Source organism: Athene noctua, chromosome 7, assembly GCF_965140245.1.
Source record: "Athene noctua chromosome 7, bAthNoc1.hap1.1, whole genome shotgun sequence".
NCBI classification, from domain to species: domain Eukaryota; kingdom Metazoa; phylum Chordata; class Aves; order Strigiformes; family Strigidae; genus Athene; species Athene noctua.
In genome coordinates, this window is record NC_134043.1 from 6,822,888 (window position 1) to 6,844,964 (window position 22,077).

At 43.1% G+C, this 22,077-nt stretch overlaps 1 protein-coding gene across 1 annotated transcript in view; it reads left to right on the top strand.

The window, feature by feature from the left end:
* The window catches only part of NXPH2 (neurexophilin 2), a 41,693-nt gene extending 26,142 nt beyond the window's left edge, over positions 1 to 15,551 (top strand). Inside the window, exon 2 of the mRNA XM_074911367.1 lies at positions 12,775 to 15,551. Within this exon, the coding sequence (XP_074767468.1) occupies positions 12,775 to 13,518 (744 nt within the window). The 3' untranslated portion in view covers positions 13,519 to 15,551. The remainder of the gene's footprint in view (positions 1 to 12,774) is intronic.
* Positions 15,552 to 22,077: the final 6,526 nt, after the last annotated feature.

The window sequence follows — 22,077 nt, forward strand, 5'->3', positions numbered from 1 at the left end:
ATATCTCAAAGTGCCCCAATGTGCTACCTCATGCTAAGTGGTTTGAAAAGGAAAAAGATTTTAATTTAATTTAGAAAACTGCCATGGTCTTCCAAGCGTACTGCAGGGAGGAGAGAAGCTGTGAGCAGCACACCACTGCTCCCCCGGCAGGCATGAGGACAGGCAGCTCCCAGCACAACCCCAGCTTCCACACCTGGCTGCGTGCTGGGGAGGAAGACAAACCTCAGCCCTGCCTTCATCCCGAATCAGTGCGATGAAGTCGTCTCTGCCGGAACAGGTGGGGAAAGGCAGCAAGAAGAAGCTGCTCGGTACCCCCTAGCAAGGGAAGGGTGTTCGGCACAGTCCTGGGAAGGCTACACCCCTGTGCTAGCCAGGCTTTCCCCAAACGGCCTCCATTTTGTTGAAAAGATGTAAGTGGAGGAGCTTCCCCCCACGTGTGACCCTCACATCTCCCTGCTGTGCTCTGGAGCAGCCTCGGCCCCGGCGTTTGTACCCCTGTCCTCCCCAGACAGCCTAACCCGCAACACCTAGCATTTCTTGTTGAGCAGTAAGTCACCTTTTTCCTTGGTATTGGTAGAAATCCAACGTACTTTTGTAATTCCCACGTGTTTCTATCACAAAGCTTTTAAGCAAAAATACATTTTCTTAGGGACATGCCAAGAATGTACGAGCAGCAATGTTTGCAGCGGCTTGGGTCTGACTGCGCCCCTCCTGACGGGGTAACAAAAGCCTGCATGGGAAGTAGGATTTCCAGGAAGGAACACCATGCTTGAAGTAAACAAAGAAATGTTTTTTTCTGGAAGAAAGCTTTGAACTTGAGATTACTAGTCATTCCCTCCAATCCCTGCCCAGCTGATGGACGCTTGGATACATCCAGACATGTTCTGCAATAGCAGGAGGATTCAGGAGGAGTCACCAAGAGTCACTGAATAACCCCAGGTAACAGGTTCTTTAGCAGAGAGGTATTGTCCAGGGACTGGGGGTGACCACAGCTTTCCCAGGACGTCAGCACAGAAAGCACTTGTGACAGCTCTTTTCAACTAGGAGCTTTGCTGAGCTCTGTGGGGCCCCTAAGCTGTGCTTAAACCAGTGTGACAGCGATGTAGTTGTGCTCAGCCGGGGCCATGGCAGATCTCCGCGGGTACCACCTTGAGCCACTTGGCACCACACGGCACAGCAGCCACGCAGCGTGTCCTACTGTCCCTCCCACAGGACCCTGTCTGAGCCAGGAGTGGTGCCAGGAAAATACCTCCATTTTTTTTATTCTTTCAACTGAGCATTTCCTCCCTAATCCCACAGAGAGTTATGCACCCTCTGACAAGATGCACTGAGCAGTGAGAGCTGAGATAAAGTTCAGAAACTTGGAATTTGTTTCAGCTCGCCCTCCCCTCGCTACACTTGTCTCCCATTAAAGGCAGCAGAGTTTGCAGCACACGGTATCTTCCAGGAATGGGCTTTTTATCTCCATCACGTCAGTGACAGGTTGTTAGGAAATGCAGCCTGCAGTGAAGCAACACAAAAATCTTAATGCCTTATTTAAATAATGGTGTTCATTGCCTATTAAAATGTAACTTCTTGCTTTAAAATAGGATTAATTAAAATGTACAAGAATGCAATTCAGTTACATTTTATGCTTCAGCCCCGTGCATACTTTTCATAACTCATTCCCAGAAGTAATATTCAGGGCAGCACGGCATTCTCAGTTCTGCCATTAAAACCACAAATGACTATGAAACCTGTTCTTTTCAAAAACTTGGCTCAAGTATTGCCATTGTTAGATTTTTCATACCATATTACTTTGGTCATTACTGTTTTGCAAGATAATTGTATCAGTGATCTAACTTTTGACAGTATCGGAGGTGGCTGAAAATAGTTTGCTGCGGCACCTTTGTCTTTTAAAGGCCATTTGGGGCTTGTTATTTTAATCCTTGTGCAGCCTGATTTATCACTTCAAACATCTGTCAGCTGTGCTTTGTCTTGAAATTGATAGTGATAGTGTTACTGATTTTTCAACAGCAGCTGTTAGAGGTTCATTAGTTAGACTCTCAAAGGGAGTAGATAACTGTAATATTTTTCTTTGTTAATCATCTCTTACCGTTGTAATAATACAGAGCTTGAAATCTGCTAGAAATGTACAGCTTCTCTCTGTTTCTAACTTGTCAGAAGCATCCTTTTATTCATTTAATCTGGCTCAATTATTAAAACTCTCTTCTTCATAGTGCAGTAAAAAATTGAATAATGGCACATGAGTAGCAAGATAGAAAAATCAGCCTTTGCTGTGTCGTACTTATCGTGGAGGGAGGTCACTCAGGGTCTGAGTTCGCATCCAAATATCAATCAACTCCAAAGAGAAGATTAAGGGCTGTTCTGTAATTGATTTTTAATTTAAAATTTACAAGGCATACAAAACCTTGATGACAACTTCGGTAAAATCAGGTCCGTTTCTAACAGATACAGCAGTTTTCTGTTAATGCATTTTCCCTACCGCATAAAGTAGTCTTAATGGTTAACTATGATTCTTAAAACATTTTCCCAAAAAAAATCCTTGCAAGCCTGCCTCCAGCTGAGTGCCACAGTGACTCCTGTGAGGAGCTTTCGGGGGACCTGAGCATCTGTGAACTCTCCTGCAGTTGAGAGCATATCAGTGCTACCACTGGTTCAATCGACAGTGCTCACCAACAGATAATTACAGTTTGAAATTAGTATTTTAATGAACTGATCTCGGCAAATGTAAAGCAAAATCTCCCAGGCATTAAAGAAATAAGTAGGAGGGAAAATTATTAACTGTAAAGTTCAACAGAACTGGTGGTCAGCAGGTGCTGTCTTGGCAAAGGAGTTGAGTTGTTCTCGTGTCCATTTGTGGTAAGAGGAGGCTTTTTCAGGTTTTGGCCCTGCAACCTGCTGCTGTTCTTAGGCACATGGTTTAGTGGGGGACTTGGCAGTGTTAGGTTTACGGTTAGACTTGATGATCTGAATGATCTTTTCCAACCTCAACAGTTCTGTGATTCTAACATAAGCGTGTGTCTGCAAGTGGCACGGTGACTTCAGTGGAGATTGAAAACATCTGGGACATCTCACAAGCTTTCCAGGTGAATAGGAATGTCTTGTAAAAATAACTAAATGCCAGATCTTCCTCCCAAAAGCACAAGTCTCAGTCCCATAAGACAATATATGTGTCCGTAACACCAGTGAAGCTCGTTGCAAAATAGATTACAAGAGTGCAGCCTGAATTTCAAAGAAATGTGACTCAAAAAGCACCTGAAAACCAGTTCCTTTTTATATATCGTCTGAGCATGAATTGTGTTTTCTTCTTAGAGGTGGACAGGTACCTTGATCTGGTGTGCATCAGGCACCATGGTCATGCCAGGTCTAGGGAGAGGGTTGTGTTGAGAGGAGAAACAAAGAGCTGGAGGTACCTGCTTGAAGACCCCCACCAAAAGAAATGTCCCCCACACCAGAGCCTTGCCATGCCCTTGGACGGCCAGAAACCCAGGCCATCACCAAACAGGAACCCCCACACTCAGCTTAGGTTTCATCTTCTCCCAGTTACCAGGGTTAGAAACAATTCTTGAAATAAATGCACATTGATTTTTGAAGTCAGAGTTTCAGCTTTTAGCCATCTATCTTCAGAAGCCCTTCAGAAGTCCCACCCAGCTAGATTATTACATTAGTATGTTGGAGACTCGATGACCTTTTTATTTTATTTGCTGAAGGGACGGTCGATCTCCAGCACAATTCAGGACACTGTATAGTCAGTCAGGTGGGTCACTGACCCACTCCACAACAGTATTTCCTTGTCTGTCCTGTTATCAACAAAAAATTCTTCTTGAACATTTAATAGATTTTGTATATATATCTATATATGTATATATATTATAATTAAATTTTCTATAACTAACATGACCGAAAGAGATGTTTTTGAACAGGAGGTTTTTCAGATCTTTCACAGAGTGGTTTACATTTATATTACTTTTCCACCCTTCAAGAAGAGCTGAATGCTTCATATATGGTAAAGAGAAAAAGTACTTAGTAATATCAGACAAAATTATAAGAATCGTTCCTCTACAAACATACAAATAAGATACCTATTTTATATCTCAAAGATGTCTTTTTTAGATTTAGGGGGAAAAAACCAAACAAGTAGAAAGAGGTGAAGTCTACAAGAACGAACTGGTGCATGTTTTTTGGCAAGAAACATTCCTCAGAACAAATTTTCTGTTCTCTCAGCAAAAAGGTAGATCAATTCAATGCATGGATATAATTTGAAAGCTATCTATGCTCTAAGCAATTTATCCAATTGAGGCTGGAGGGAACACTTCAGATAACCTAAAACTACTTGTCAGGCTTGTGGGAAAGATGGCACATACTTTCCACAAATACGTTTTCGAAAAAGAAAAGCTTTGCAGGCTTTGGTTTTAATTTTCCCTCTTTTTTCTTCTGCTTATTCTTCCTCCCAGTTTTGTTTCTTTACTGGAGTGCTCTTTCAGTAAAATATTACTTTGCTTTCTCACACAAATTGGAGAATTTTAAAGTGGGTTTTTTTTCTGTAAAATATGACACTGAGTTTGAAGTATCTGTTTTGTTTAAAAATATGCAATGAAATCGTATCCTGAACTAGAACTTCTCCCAACATACCCCTTCATTTTAGATTTGTATTTTTGTCCGTGGGTTATTTGGATGTTATCATCTCATATTCTCATTAAAGAAAATATTTCTACCTGTTACCTTCCGTAGCCTTTAGGTGTGTACTGATGTAGATAGAGATCTTTTTCTCTCAGATCTTTTGAGGAAAAATGGCAAAGCACCTTTCAGCGGTGTGCTGTGAACCACACTTCATTAGCTTCCCGCACGCCTGCCGTGAGAGCAGAAGAGGAACTTGCCATATTATAGGATGGAAAAATAGTGCTGAGTCGCGCGCTGGCTTTCATGTTTCCAATTTATGTTTTCCAACTTACCTCCTGTGACAGTCTGAAACTCCTGAAAGGCAAAAGGCTAAAAAGTGAGAGAAAGCTTCAGGCTGTCGTGTCTCTTTCAGGTATTTAAGTGTTTACCAGTATTACTTGACTTTCAGGCAACAATATGCCAGAGAGTATTAATATTCACAATTAATATACTGATATAGAGTTTTTGCCTGCCATTCCTCTTTTTCTTTCAGTCACTTTCCTACTGCGCTGCTCGGACGCTTTCCCAGCAACACTGAAGAGCGATGGCTTTGGAGCCATCACCAGTCACTGTTAGGAGGATGCGGTACAGCGGCGATCGCTTCCCTTCTGTCGGCAGGGATGCTTGTACAGCATTCCTCTGCAGGGGATGAATTTCTTTGTAGGATTCTTTACAAGCAGAAAATTTAATGGGCTGCAAGGTTCGATCATGAAGGCTTTTTTTTTTTTTTTTTGTCTGCTGAAGCAGCTTGTCATTTTAGTTTTAACTACAGGAGACAGGACAAAATTGTTAAAGCAATCCAATTATATTAGCTATTGAACAGGGGATTTCTGTCCACCTTTCCTGAGTGAAAGAAAGCAGCAATAGCTGTATGAGACTTTAAAACTTTCCAAATTGCAACCTCTCTAACATGACTGGGGGATATTGAGAAGTCTGGGTACTCTGCCACCAGCACTTCTGACAATTCACTCCCTGCTCTGCAGTTTCCTCCCCGTAAAGGATACCTTTGCTGAAATCAGCACGCTGAGCCCCATAGTCCCTCTTTATGATCTGTTTTCAAATGAGACAGAAATCAAGCAGGTGAACCCTGAATTTCTAACGTCATTTTATCTTTGCACAGGAGTATTTCAAACAGTCTCTCATTGCCCACAGGAGAGAGAAAGCCAGTCACAACAGCTAGCTGGTATTTATTTATTTACAGTTTAGCAAGGGAGATGTTGTAAAAGCGTAGGAAAGCATTTTGGGTGCCTGGAGAGCAAGAGCATCCTCAGTTAGAAGGTTCAGCCTCTTTTCTGAATATCCCCATCCCACCACCTCCATTAGCATGGGTAAATGGTGGTGGCAATTTCTGTGGAGTCTGCATTTACATGGAGAAATAATTAATTCACAGCTTTTGATAATTGTGTAACAAAACTGAAGTTGCTCAACTAATCAAGCCAACAGACAGGACCTTCAGGAACATTCAGGTCCCGCTTTTGCCGGTGTGCTGTTCGCACCTCTCTTTTCTTCCAGACTGCAAACGCTGCTTCCAGAGCTACACAGGACACAAAGACCCCGCTCTCAACCTCCAGCTGAGAAGTCTTTTGTCATTTTTATTGGGGTTTTTTTTGAACTTTGACAAAAGTAAATCCCCGCTCACTCTGTTCCTCCCCACCAGCTCAGTGCTTAGAGGATTATATACAACACGGATGGCTCATGGCCTCCTCATGGGTCAGACCGGGCTGCCACACAGGTATTTAGCATCACCAGGACCTGGGGAGCACCACTGGCAGCCCCCTGAGCTGGCTGCCCATCAGCCACCCACCAGGAAGGGGACAGTCACCCTGAGCACAGCGGGATCCCTGCATCATCCCCTGCATCATCAACTGCACCGTAACCACGGCAGAAGAATTCAGCTCAGGAAGTAAAGCGAGCAGCCAAATATGTGGCCATGCTTTAACAGCCCTTTCACATCAGATATTTCAAGTCATTTTTGTACTTTCTTCACAACCAAAATAAAATACAGAAGTTAGTTGTATTTCTTGGGAGCTTTCTTGTTATTTTCCCAGTATGAAAGCCACATACCCTGCTGTCAGGCCCTCAGGTATTCACACACACTTTTTAACTTACAATTCCTCTACACTTATCGAACTTAAAATACACCTTCTGAGAAAAAACACAAACTCCAAACCGTGGCAGGATGTTACATGCTGCCTACAAAGCAGAGTACACACTCAATTTTCACTTGCTGCAGCTACTGTTGTCTAATTCACGTTGGCACAGGGGCTAGGTGGCTGGGAGCTGCAGCTGATTGCAAAGTCAGGAGGAGGAGGAACCAGTGCAAATTTCAGGACCTGTCTGGAAATGAAAGATTTTTGATTCAGTGCAGAGCAATTCCTTGTTTCTTGGGGCAGGCTGACCTGCACAATTTTGTTTTCTCAAGGGAAATCCTAAAGCTTCCCAGCATAATTTTGGGAAGAAGGGATAAAAAGTTGAAAATTTCCAAACAAAAACCTGAGCATGCGTTTGGGCAGCTGAAGATCAAGGCATCTTTAAAGGTTTTTCTGTGTGGTAGCCTAAGTTGTTAATTCACAGCTTTTGTTCCTAGCAAAAACTGCAGTGATATATGAAAGTTAATTCACCTTACAATTATGAAAGCATATGGGCTTATAACATCTTGAAAAATAAGGCTGTAACTAGATGAAACAAACATGGCTTTTTTATACAGTCCTGCTGAAAGAGGTTGCTTAATTCCTGAATTCCTTGAAGCATTCCTGACAGCAATCACATCTGCTGCCATAAAACCCATCATGGCCTCTGCCTTTGGGAAAAACATGTTTAATAATCAGTAAAGTTCAAGCTCAGCTTGTTGTGATGAAGTATTAGAACTCGTCATCATTTTCTTGAAAAAAAAAAAAAAAGAAAAGGCTATAATGGAACACAATTTTATGTTTTTCCATTTAATTGATGATGGGCTGAGTTTTTATTAATCTTTCTGGGCTCCAGTGTAAGGTGCTGAAAAAGCTAATATGAGATCATTGTATCTGGTTAATGTGTGTGCTTTGCAAAATTGATAAGGCCTGTCAAGACATAAATTATTTAAAATTTGATAAATGTGTTGAAATCATTGAATTTCCAAACAGACAAAGCAGAGCTATTTCTCTCTCCCCCCCCCCCCTCGCCCCTCCCAGCCTGAGGTTTTTGTGCTCAGTGATGCTGTGTTATCCTTGCAGCACACAGCTTGGAAGGCACTGAAATTAGCAGGAGGAAGCCAGAGAAGTATCCTGTGCTGCTGCAGCAGTGACACGACTATAAACCCATGAGATACAGCCTCAGGGATGGAAGTAGCAGAGTGAAGAGACCACTGGAAGCCTCTTCCAGTATGAGTTTTTGACTGGTAAAACTGGGGACAGGAGGAGGTTACTGAGTACCACCTCCCTCCTCCCACCCCTCCCTGTCCACCAGTGAGATCAAAAGCTCACAGCAGCACCAGTGAGTGCCCAAATGGTGCTTCAGAGCTGTTTATCCCAGCAGACCTATTTATTTCAACTAATTACTGAGAGTTTTAAAATGATTCCTGGCAGGGGTGAAGCTATAGAAATGATTGCTGGTGATTGATGAATAACCTGGAGAAAATTCCCAAAGCATCAAAACGATTAACTCTTGCACTGCTACACCTGCTTTTATTTAGTGCCTTGCCCCCAGAGAAAGGCATGGGAGCAAGTTCCAGATGAACCCACATTTATTTGGGGAAATAGAGAAGGAAAAAAAAAAAAGCATAAAAAAAAGCATTTATTGATACCAGTGTCTCATCAACACAGGCTCATTTCTCAGAAATAGTTCACGGGGAATGTTATTTAACGCTGTGCTGCTCTACCATGGTCAGGATCATTCATGGAAGTGAAAGGTTTTGAAGAGCAATCACCATCTTTCAGAGAAGTGCACGGGAAGAACCAATGGCTTGAAGTTTAAAAGTCCATAAATATAAACTGCATCATACTTTGGTTTGAGCTGTTCTTGTGGTTAACGTAGCAAAAGAAAACAGCAAGGCATGTTGTGGATTCTGTACATCTCGATGGGTCCAAGATTATGTTTCTTACTGGAAAGTATCTACAGTCTAATAGGAATTTTAGGGTAACTGGGTGACATTTTACAGCCTCTGTAATATGGAAAAAGATTAGGTGATTTCTTCTGTTTGAAAATTGATGGTTTGGAGGAAATGGGAAAATGCAGGTGCAGCAGAGGAGAACTACAGCAATAGCCATCTATTTAAATGTATACATTAACGTCCCTAAGCTAGTATTTTTCAGATACCCTACGAGCAATATTTTCCACTATAGAGAAGCATTATAGTGAAATGGGAAGATGCTGAGGAAGTAATTTTTTTCCAGCATGTGCTGCATTCTTTTAATATAGATTTTTTTATTTCCCGGAAATTGCTAACCAACGTGAATAAACAGCTGAACAAAGAGTGTCGGCCCATCCTTGCTAATAGCAAAAAGCTGTCATCAAGCAAAGGGCCTTGGCGATGTATAGAGGAAAACAAAGCATTAGAGTTGGCTTCTCTTATGTTGCAGAAAGCTTTATTCAAAATAGAAAAAAAAAAAATCCGCATACGCACAAAAAATGTTTTACATTTAAAAAGCACAAATATTATTCACATTTCTGAACAATGCACCCTCATTCCTGCTCCTGTGCTGGGCATTGAGCAGAACCAGGCGGTTCTTTGTTAGACACCTTTTTACTGAATATTTGCAAAACACAACAAATGTACTACCCAGGGCCTGCAAAGCCCCCTTCCCTGCAACCGACCGAGCCTCTGGATCTCGCTCCTGGAATGAAATCAGTGAAACAAGACAGCAGTAGGATGAAGCAGAGTCAAAAATTAAGGCTGCACAAGTTAGGAGAGTCCTACAGTCTGAGAACTAGTTCAAAGAGGAGGAGGAAAAAATTACTCAGGTTAAGTGTAAGGTTCAACGCTCAACAGTGGCTAGTGATTGCTATCTGGTCCTTAAACAGGAACATTACATCCTTATAATTCAACATATTAATGATTTCGTGTTCCCATATTATGAAAGGTGTTTCGTTGCCACATGAAATTGTCTACGTCACTGCAGCTCTGGGGACATGTTTCGTTATGTTATGGGTACACCTCATTCGGTGTAACACATAGATAATTAAAAGCAGTAGTAGTTCAGCATGATGCAACTTCGCAATTCCACCAGCGTGGTTTTGAAATAACTGTGCCCTAATACCTTATCAATGTGACAAACCCACCTGGTTTTAGCATGCATTAATGTTTCCCACCCTTCAGCCATCCTGAACCTTATACCTATATATTTCTTCTTTTTATATCGGAGCCTTCTGAAAAAAAGCAGTTCAGAAAGCAATGCTCTGCTATCTCATTTGGAGTGAGAGCCCCCTGAAGAGACATACATTGAGTATTACCAGTAACACATGACTCAATGCCCTCTAGATCTCTTCATAAAAGGAGAGGGGAGAAAAGCTAAAGAGCCATTGCACGGATTTCAATAAACATTGCAAAAAGAAAAGCAGCCCAGAAGGACAATTGTGTGTGCTTCCGTGCCCTTGCCAGAGGACACTCAGAGCTGGGTGCGGACACAAGCAAAGTTAGAACCTCCTGTGAACCAAGCAGCTTTGTTTCTATGTATTTCTCCTTAAAATTTCCAACCGCAGTTCCCTCCGGCTCAGTTGCTAACAGCAATACCAACGATAGGTGCCCACAGTTTTGGGTGGTCATTAGCATTTTAAGTAGCAGATCATTCAGCCATGCAAACACAGAGAAAAGTTTCCAGTATTTCAGCGCTGCCAGCACCCTGGTCCCAGCTGGAATCTAGAAATGCAGCAGGAAAGCCCCTGTTTTGTGCTTCTAAAGGCCTCAGGTCAGTTTTGGGGGTGAAGGATGGGTGAACGTGTGCAGCAGTTCTTGTTTCATCTGAACAGAGTCACTTCTCTGCAGCAGGGGAGTTATTTCCTTGGCGGTGGGGTTGGCCAGCTGTTCTCAGCATCACCCAGCTGATTTTTGAGCTTGTGAGCAGGCTTAAAAATGGCTGAAGAACCATGCATAAACATGACATTGCTTCACCAGGAGCCTTCCATCACAGCGGAAACGATGCTTCCCCCAGCATCGTTGTGACAGTGCTATTTGTGCTGGTACAGATAAGCATCTGTCACTGTTTCCATTAGAATCTCCTATTTTCCTGGGTTCATAGCTCAGCCATAAAAAACGCAGTGTAGGCGCAGAGAGTTGACATACAAGGTCTGAGGCTTGAGAGTGATCATGGTGTCCTTTTTTTCTTTCCCTTTCAAATCCAACAAAGAAAATTATGTATTTCTGCAGACACACCTGACCACTACATTTCGATCCAGCCACAGACTTATTTAGCAATAATGATGGCCGCCTTTCAACATTCAGGTTGTGGATGTTGCCGGGATGGCTGCCTTTCCACATACCATCTTAATTGCTGCGTTAGGGATGAGCAGGAACAACACGTGAAAGGTGGGTTTGGGCTCTGGTTTGGAGCCTGTTGCTAGAGAACGGGCCCCAGTGAAGATTAAGGGGTTTGGAGTTCCTCATCCTTGCCAGAAGATGGAATGAAAAATTGAGGAGTATAGAAATAACAATTTAATATTATAGAAACTGTATACTGTGAGGAACTAAGGGTGCAGAAGACCCCCTTTGGGATCAGTAGCAGAGGGAAAAGCAAGCCCCAGCATTGCAGTTCCCCCCGGGAGGACAGGCAGCACAGAATCCCACCCCACACATGCAGCACCGGCCAGCGACTGTGGACGGCGGCAGCACGTGCTTGGTGGTTTGGGTGCTTTAGGCAAACTTCCACCCCATCATCTTGCTGTCGTTGCCCTCTGGATAGTGAAAACCCCACCCTGTGTGGCAGTAACACTGGGAGCCCACCACCCAGACCCTGGCATTGCAAGATAGACGATGAAGCAAGAGCAGCCAGGAGGAAGAGGCAGCAGCAGCTTTTCACTGGAGATGAGGGCAGCACAACACTGTTCTTTCTTCCTGCCATTTGAAGCGCCTTTTCATTCTGTTCACACATTTTGTGAGAATAATTGCAGCTGAAAGCTTTTCTTTGTACATTAGGATGATGGTATAAAAGAGTCCTGAAGAGAACAAACCCCAAAAACACATACTCCAAAGCTTATGTTCAAGCTTTAAAGGGCCTAAAAAGTTAGATGATCACTTCTAGCCTGTTGAAACAGGGATCCTGCTTCCGACCTCTTGAGCATATGCTCAAGTTCCGCAAATTGGAAATCTGCTATTTACTGAGACCTGCATGTATGACTGTGAAATCTAACACCATTCTGTCGCTACCAGAAGTAGTTATTTGCTTTCCAACTGCAAACAATTTCTGCATTACATTTGCTTGGCTTAGTCACGTTTCTGAAAAATGATGAGAGGTGCTGTATGGCTGGGATTGCTCAGCACTTCTTGAAGGCTGGGCCTTGCTAAATAACAGGCAGCTTCAAAACTGAAACCAGCACACCCAAATATATGGTTATTTTTGCGATGTGTCTCAAACTAAGAGCACAGATGGGCATGCTAAGTTTGGAAAAAATGGAAAAGGCAATACGAGAAAAGACAAATCTGTATTAAATATTTTAGTATGCAACACCAGAAACGGCTGAATAAGGCAGGATTTTAAGCCTAAATTAGTTGGGAGGTTAAGTGAGGAGAAAAACAAAGAGGAATGGAAAATTCAGTGTTTCTATTTCACTCCATCATTTAGCAGAGGTGCCACTGTGCTGTTCAGGTTTTCCAGCACCTTAGGCATACTTTTATCTAACAAACGTGTGAGCAAAGACTGTCTGCCTGCGCTCACACATTGCAGCCCTTGACCTGTCCAGAGATTTATCCATTTGTCCCAGTGGATGGCTGTTGCTGAGCTTTTTGCATCTTCTGTAAGTTATTCTGAGTAAAATCCTTGAGTTTTCATGGGGCAGCAGAAATTACTCATTACAGTAGCCCCTGTGACTGAGCTGGTTCAGACCCTCTTGGTGTAAAAATAAATATTAACGGTTCCTTTTTTATCGTGACAGTTTTATTTTCAGACTTTATATTTACAGTTCTTTCTCTCTGCTTTGAAACAGGTACTTTGCAATGTTAATCAATTCGTACAAGCCACAGACGTGCTGGACTGGGAAGACAAGGATGCTGCAGAGACACTGGTTGACAACGTGGTCCATTCCAGGATCATCAATCCTTTACGCCTGTTTGTTAAGCCATCCCCAGTACTGAAACATGGCCAGGTGTCCTACTCGGACAGCATAGAAAACTTTTGGGATTGGTTGTCCAACATCACGGAGGTTCAGGAATCTCTCGCACGAACTAAACGCAGACCTATAGTAAAAACTGGGAAATTCAAGAAAATGTTTGGATGGGGCGACTTCCACTCCAACATCAAAACTGTAAAGCTGAACCTCCTGATCACAGGGAAAATCGTCGATCATGGCAATGGGACCTTCAGTGTTTATTTCCGACATAACTCCACAGGTCTGGGAAATGTTTCTGTAAGCCTGGTGCCACCTTCCAAGGTGGTTGAGTTTGAATCCTCTCCACAGTCAACACTGGAGACCAAGGAATCCAAGTCCTTCAACTGCCGAATTGAGTACGAAAAAACAGACCGTGCGAAAAAAACTGCCTTGTGCAATTTTGACCCCTCGAAGATCTGCTATCAAGAGCAGACCCAAAGCCATGTCTCCTGGTTGTGTTCCAAACCATTTAAAGTTATCTGCATTTACATTGCTTTTTATAGCGTAGATTACAAACTGGTGCAAAAGGTCTGTCCTGATTATAATTACCATAGTGAGACTCCGTACTTGTCCTCTGGCTGATACAACCCTGGGTAACTGTAGAGATACAGCATCAGTCATAAAAATAAGCATTTCCATTAACCTTTTGGAGAAGAATATGTTTTCCTATCAGGTTAAAAAGTCTTTAAAAACTGTAGCTGTGTTTGTGCTGTATCGTAAATAATCCAACTATTTATGTAACAACCATTTTCATTTGAGACCATTGCATTTTAACTCTCTCGTCATTAAGAAGGGAGCTACCAGGCAGACACATGACAAAAATCAAACAAAATTATGTCTGTAATGAAAATCAATCTTGAAAATCAGGTGGTTTTTTTAAACTAGACTCAATGGCAAAGAGATTGTCTTTTACTTGAATTGGACAGCACTTAGCAGGATCCTATTTCTCACTGGGAACTTTAGATGACAATATAAAGAACAAATGATGAAGTAGACTCCCAGCTGCTTATATACAAAATCCAAATAAACAGCTCTCCCACTAATTTCATAAAGAATGTTATGCACACTGGGCTCAAGGAATCAAGACAAAATACTACAAGAAAGTGCTATTTCTAGGAAAAAAAAAAAAGGAAAAAAAAGAAAAAAGCATCTGCATTTCTATGAGTTATAGTAGTTGTACATATTCATTGAAGTGAAGAGTGAGTAGTTCTTCCTTCAGACTTCTTACCCGTGGATATGCAAAGATGTAATTAGACATTGATGAGCTTTAGTTTCTTAGACCCACCAGGTGTGCAGGTTTGGTGTACATTTCTCCCTTCTGTGGTCACCATTGGTTTTGATTCTTCTCAAATATTTACATATACACCAGTACTAGTTTTACAGCGATAGAGAACATATGTACCTCGGAAAAAGATAATCTCTGTTGAAGTCTGAAAAAGGTAATGGGCTAGCTTCCGTGTAAAGGAAGCAATTATTTTGCTATCTAGGCCTCTTAGCACTGTACTGCAGCAGGAAAATACACCACAGCGAAGGACAATACCTGAACAAGCAGCTTTCTTCTTCACGGCACCCAGTTGTCTTCCTTACTACTGCGTCGCATACATTAAGTCAAAATATAAACAATGACAAATAAAGAGAACGACAAAAATCTATGCATCTTTACCTCATAAAGCAGATTTCAAACAATTGCTATTAATATAAAAATATGCCAGACTTTCCCTTAGCACAGAGTAGCATCACTCCACCACGTCTGGTTCCCCGAAGGGAAGGTCTGGCTGCGGTTTTGCTCAGCAGGACAGAGGCTGCTGCCGCAGTGGATCGCGGGGAGCTCCAGCCACGTGGCCTCCAGCGTCAGCCCCTGCACTTTCCCTGGCTATTGATTTTGCTGCTGCTGACAATTTGCTGTCGTAGCTCTTTGCGACAGTTCGATGTCCCAGGTCCCGTGGAAGAAGCTGGCTGAGGAAGCGCTTTTTATTGCTCCAATCAAACTTACGTGCGGGGTCCAAGAAGTTACATACAGCTTAAATAAAGTACTACTAAAATACTCTGTTCAAGTGGTGTGGACTCAGACAAATGACTCTGACAGCTCAGAAAGACACACTCGTGAGATTAATTCCGATTTCCTTGGTAGAGTCTCATACAAAAAATTTATTCTGTTAAAAATAGACTACACGTAACTGGCTGCTTTGTTTTTCTCTTTAGGTGACAAATTTAAATGTGTTGCTTAGTTTGATCAATAATCTAAATGTTTTCCTTCATCTTATTTCATACAGTCTCTCCTGGTCTAAATGATGTTTTTTAGTTTGTCTATTACTGTTGATTCCAACAAGATGGTCTACTTTGTATTCTGTATAGCGTGTCCTCGTTCTGGCTGTATATAAGCTTGGATTTATTGCTATGAGTTTGGTGGTTGGTGCTTTTGTAACTTAGCTGTAAGCCATGATTTTATTGCCATGTATTTTTACTCAGCACTGTAGGCAATTAAAAAAACCCACCTACATGCTATTTATTGTAGAGGATGTGGAAATCATGTATGTATATACACTTAAATATGTGTACATATACAGAATATACGTGTACATGTATTTGTATGTAAATAAAGAGAGTTTGCTAAATCTGGCACTTGCTTGTGGCTTTTTTTTTTTTTAATGTTGTATATATACAAGACAAAGAAAAACTAAGGCACTGCAACACATCCCTGAATGTTTTTCCCCAGCTGGAATTTGCTTTTCTAGGAGATATTTAAGTATGCGCTGCAGTGAACTATGCTGCAAGCCTAGGCAGAAGAGGTTCAATATCATTTTGTGATATTTGAGAAATGAAGTGCGTGTTTTGACACAGACAATCATGAACTGTTTAATAATTGTGCAAGGTACATTAAAAGGGATTAGTCCAAGTTAAAAAAAACAGGCCAGCTCCTCCCAAGCAGGAAGGTGCTCGGAGAGGGGGCAGCCCGCTGCCACTTCAGGAGTTTCTCATCGAAACGGGAGCTGGATCCTCCCCCCATGCAGACGTTCTCCCGCCGTGACACAGCCACGTCCTGGATTGAGGATTCCAGGACCTCAGGAAGACAAACCAGGACCCTGAGCAAAAAACCACCACTCTGGAAACACCTGGAGCACCTGGGCCACGTTGGGGATTCACACAGAAAGGCTATTAAGAACCAGGACACAAATATTTAAATAGGTTTAACCCCTGAGTTTCCTGAACACAGAAGAAAACATGCACCCAACAGGCAGCTTTTGACTTGAAACAACTCTTGAGCTCTTCAGGCAAGACTGGGGCTGGTGCGGGCACAGGGAGCAGCAGAGGAAGAGAGTGATGGCAGCAGGAGGACAAGGCTAACCCAGACTCTGTCCTGCCACCCTGGGACCCAGCTGCAACCACCTGCAGCCCATCCTCCCGCAGAGCACGGCAAAGAACTGTTCTCTCATCCGTAAGTCCCCCCCAGAAGCCCCCAAAGGACAGAAGAGCAACCATCAGCAAACCCACCCGGCTCCCTCCGCACCCAGAGAACACGAGACAGTTCGGCCAAAGGCAAAAGGTCGCTGAAACAGGTGACAGCACAGAGAGGCTGCCTTGGGAGACACGGTGGAGTAACGTAACCCAAACATTTTCCCAGGGAGAAGCAAACCCTCAGCAGCAGCAGCTGAGCAGTTTTCCAACACCTGGATGCTGGGGCAGCAGGAGAAGCTCCCCAGCGCCAGCCCAGCCTGAGAGGGAGGGAGCCTTGGTACAAAACCTATCATGCCAGAGAACCCCCACCACATTTTTTTCCAATCACAATGCTTTAAAAATCAGTTTAAAAGCATTATGTTGTCTTTTTTTTTTTCAGATCAATTTTGAGAAAGTCACTGCAATAAAGCATTTACAATTTTACTGCAGTCAAAATCAGATTAAGAAGAAATTATTTATACCTAGCAAGGTAAGCAAAATGCAATCCAGTGAACCCAAGGAAGTGACAGACTTCATTAGGTCAAATTTCACACTGCACATGTAAACAGAACTAAGTTTGACTTAATTTCACACGTTTCAGTCCATATTAAAAAAAAAAATTCCTGTATAACAGGTGACTATTTTAGACAAGTTTAAAATTTCAATGATTGTTCCTCTCAACTCTTACTCAAAGGTTTTTACAATAAAAATATGGAAGGTTAAATACTACTCTTTGAAAGTGTCCCAAGGGGCCAATATCATCTTACTGACTGCAGCAACTTCATGTAAAAGTTTTTAATATACAAACTTTAATCCAAATCTCAATAGTATAGATTTGCATGCATTTATATCAATGCAAATACGTATCTAAACTCCTTACTAAGTACACTTCCTATTGTTCTCCCCATCCCATGGATATACATATCAAAAAATCCCAATTAGAAGCTGATTTCATGGTACACACATAAGCATCAGCTTTTTTCCTTTAGACAGCACACGGTGCAGTGCTGCGGGAACCACGCACATTCTGTATTTGCTTTTTTAATCATTTCAACTTAAACGGGGAAGTAACTTAAGTTTGGTTTTTCTTTTTCTTCTCCCCTCAAGAATTCCATCCTTCGGACCCTCATGCTTTTCATCTCCTCGGAAGCCCCGGCGGTGGTCGGATCCTGCCTCGAGCGTCCCAGCCTCTCAATCAGGGCAGCGCTGGTGATATTGCGCTGGGAGCGGGGGCTCTCTGCCCGCTCCCCCCCCGCCTGCCAACTCCCAAGCTCTTCCATCGACAAGCCACGTTGTACTCCAGTGGCAAGCGAGACGGAGGAAAAAAAAGCGAAAAGCTGAGCGTTGTTTGCTGTGAGCTCCCTGGGGTTGCTACATTTTCTTTTTAGAGCGAATTTACTAGGCAGTGCTAAAAGAGCAAAGCCCTGAATAATCCTGATGCGGCTGGAAAAACTCTCATAGCAACTAGGCAGAGGCGTTCAGCACAAACTGGCATCCTGTGCTGCCGCGATTGCTGCTTTTTTTTTTTAAATTGTAATTCAAGGACATTAGAATTTGCTATTTGTTTTATGCTCTGTTGACCAGCATAATCTGGATAATGTTTTATTTATAGTATAATAATGATTCATCATTACCACTGTCCCTATTCAGATATGCACAGTTGAAAAGACAATAACAAGTTGCAATATACTAAGCTCAACAGAACACACATCACTCAAGATTCTGCTGGATTCAGGTCTCTGGAGTTAGGGAACAAAAGTTAAAACCCATCTCTCTAGGCAGCTCCCTGCTGCTGACGTAGCCCAGACTGCGAGGAACACACCAGCTCCACGCAAGGGATCGGTTTTACAGAAGAGTTGAATTGTCACGAAACATCCCCCCTCGGTCAAACCACACCTCACTTGGAGTGGTGTTGAGCACATGTCTGCAAGACCTGTTCAGATCTGCAAAACCTGTCTGGATTTGTGATCAGAAGCAACAGAAACCGAAGGGAACCTGCTGGATGCTGCCGGCAGCGCGGCACAGCAGCGTCACCCTGCCGAGACTGCTGCGATCAACCACAGCACGCAGGTCTCCAGCCCAAAATACCCCTGGGTTCTCAGCCAGAAGCAAGCCTCCAGTTGTTGGTGCTCTCAAGCAAGAACCTCAGTCACCTAGACTATAATTTGAAGGGGGGTGGAGAGCACAAAAAAAATGCTTTTCCAAAGATGCAATTCAGTCTCCAACTCAGCACAAATCCAGTACCAGCTGCAGCCTAATTAAAAAGCAATTACCTTTGTAGGAAAACAGTTTACTCAGGGAAGAAAAAAATTCTACCTAAACAAATAGGTATGATTGTAAAAGATGACTCCAAAAGAAATATTAGAACCTTCCCATTCAACCCAACCAGGTCAAACAGACAGTATTCCTTGCACTGCTCTCTGGTTTTGTCAAGTCAGAAGGAAAAAAAATCCACAGGGACTTTTTCATGTATTTTCTTCATTTTACAAAGAGTGTACATCTGTGATTCCTCACCCAGACACAGGAAGCTGAATTGTACTGAGGGTTCAGAGATGATGAGCCTCCTGTCCTAACTACAAGGAAAGGAGCGAAGTGGGAAGCACGGAGCTGGCACAGGGGGAGCCTGTGGTCTCTTCTGGCTTGTCAGCAGGCAGGACTGGGGGCTCTCGCCCAGAGCTGGGACATCAGAGCAGGGCACAGGACACTGCGGGACTCAGCCTGACCGCAGCAGTCCAGCACTTCCACGGCGGAGGAGCAGCTGCGCAAAAGCTGCGTCTGAACATCACCCCAGACATCCCACCACCCCCTCGCCCCTCTCACTTTAACTGTCATTGGGAAACAAGGCAGCTTTATTACCGGCCTGATCCCAGACTAGCATCTCACATTGCAGTCATCACCCTGCACACCTGCCCTTGGCAGCGCTATGTTTTGGCCCCCTCAGATGCAAATCCCATTTCTCTATTCTCTTGCCTCATTCCCAGACAGTACGTGGTTCTTTCATCATTATGGAGTCAATTAAGCTTTGGGTACCTTATCTTAACAGCTCCAAATAAGCTAGTGATCTGCCTGAAAGGTGATACATTATAATTGGATCCAAATTGGCAAGAAAGAGAATAGTGACACATGAGACTGAGGTTATTTGAATTAGCACTTAAGTTAAAAATAGCCAAAAGCAGCACCCAAAGTTATCAGGGTGTTTGCTTAGATCTTCTAGCATTGATCAGGGTTGTATCATCTGTTACAGCCGGTGTTACTGCCCAGGAAACAAGACTTGGGATCTTTGGTTCTCGAGATCCTACAGAGAGCAGTGATGCTGCCAGCTCCCAAATGCAGGAGGTGAAATCCGCAGATCCACTGTGTTCCCTAGCACCAAGACACATCAGGAGAAAGGGTACCGAGTGCCAAAGCCTGGCACGGGGCACATTTCAGGTGCCCAGACTCTACAGGTGTCCCTGGTACATGTCAACAACTTTTCAGAGTCTACAGCTCAGACAGTCCTAGGCAAGCTCAAAGCAAACAGCTCCCACTTCTTTCCAGCTGGGACTTGGGAACAGCACAGCAGGTTTCGTGCACTGCTGTGATCCTCACTTTCATCCCTGTGATTAAAGTGATGAACACGTCAACAGCCAGGAGAGCCAGGTCTGGATAAACATCCCAATTAGGTGGTTTTTACTTGGGTGGGCAGCAATTACATTCTGTCCACATTTTGAAAGCCCCGATGAAACGCAGCTCATCCCAAACTCTCCTACTAGAGAATGACAGTGGGATCTTCCTGCAGGAAAGGATTTGGGGCTCTCCACCCCAGACAAAAGAGGGTGGATACCTGGCTGCTGCTCCCTGCAGCGCACACGGACTCCCGTGGGTGCGGGGAGCGGGCGGTGGTGCAGAGCAGGAGCCCCCGCTCCCGGGTACCAGCACCCTGGGCCAGGGCCAGATCCACAGGGCCAAGCTCTGGGCATCCCCCAGGGACTTGCCAACAGCAGTGCTACCTACTAGTTACTTGCCTAACAATTCACCTCATTTCCTTACTTGTAGTCTATTCTAAGAAAAAAAAAAAAAAAGATAAATTAAAAAAATCAGTTCAGGTTTTCAAAACACGTCAAGCTGATTTAACTGAAACATGAGCACTTGTGTCACAGCTCAGTCCAAGAACTGATCAGTGAGGAGCCTTCACTCTATTCTAAGCAAACAGTACTAATGCTCTTCCACCACCTCTTCTTTTAAGGAGTATCTGAAGCACATTCCACAACGGCAGGTGATGCTGAGCAGACTTGCACTGCTAACCTGGGATCCAGTACAGAATATTTAACACATTTCTGAGCAGGTAAACCAAAGGATTAAAAATATTTCAAGCTGCCATATTGAAGATTATAAGCAAGCCTATTTATTATATAGTATTTAAGACTACTTAATTCCAATCCACTTCTCACGTCAGATATATTTAACTGTAGCTTTTCTGACTTCAATCATTGAAGATTTGGATTAGCCGAAGTACTCGGGGAAAACAAGACGCCTGCTCCCCCCGGCTTCCTGGAGGCCATGCCATACAGGGTGATTGCTCTGTCCTGAGGGAATACCCTCTCTCTCCTACTTCCTTCTCCTGGTTTTAAAGTAAATATACCATAAATATTAGACCCATGGTGTTCTGCCACAGCCAAGCACAACCTGATGGCTCAAAGGCACCACAGATGAATAGCCAGTCCAGACCCCTGAGGTCAGCCAAGTTCACTGGCGTGTCAAGACATTAAGGGATACCTGCTTTATTCGGCAAAAGGAGTGGAGATAGAAACACATTTTGATTCACCACACCAGTTATCTTTAGAACAAGCACAGCCCCTTATTTAAAATACAAGTATTGAATTGTGTTGCCAGAAGCAGATTAATTGCAGCTTCCAGGAAAAAACTCTGAGCTTATTTCACATTGACTTTTATTCCCACTTGAATTAAGTTCCTTATGTTACACCAACTCATTTGAATTTTTTGAATTGCCTTTGCATAGTATCATTTACTGATGTACTATCTTTAATTACATAACACACACACACTCTCCAACTGCATTATTAATGAAAGTGTTTTTAATTAAATGGCTCTCAGCATAATATTCAGTCATTAATTTCACATGCTCGGGATGTGGAGAGATTCTATTCTGATGGTCTGGGGAAACTCTGTACTTTAGATGAGGGATACTTCCAAAGTGATAGTTTTAGAGAGAAGTTGAAAATCATTATGAGCACTGAATTACCCTCTCAGCAGCTGGTACTGCAGTTCTGCTCTACTGGGTATTATCTATTCTTCAGCTCAAGTGCTCCTTTTGCTCTGCCATGCTTCACCACCAGTAATTTTAAAACGCCTCTCACTGGATTCGTATATATTCCACAGTGAATAATATCAGATTTATCTTTTAGGAACAATTTATACTTGGACAACAGCACTAAGGCTGCATCTTTTCTACAAGGAAAAGCTCTGCACCCTCCTTTCTAATGATGTCACCCACCTGCCTCCACGCTTAAACTTTCAGTGCTCTTTGAAGTGACAAAGAGCATTCATGCCCTTGGGGATTGGGCATTTTTTTTTGCCCATCCACCAAATGGAGGCGCAGACACATACTAGTATATCACATGGGCATTGCTGTAAGCATCCTTAACGTCCACCTGCTGCAAAGATTGACAATTACAGCCATGAGACAAAAGAACAGCATTAAAACTC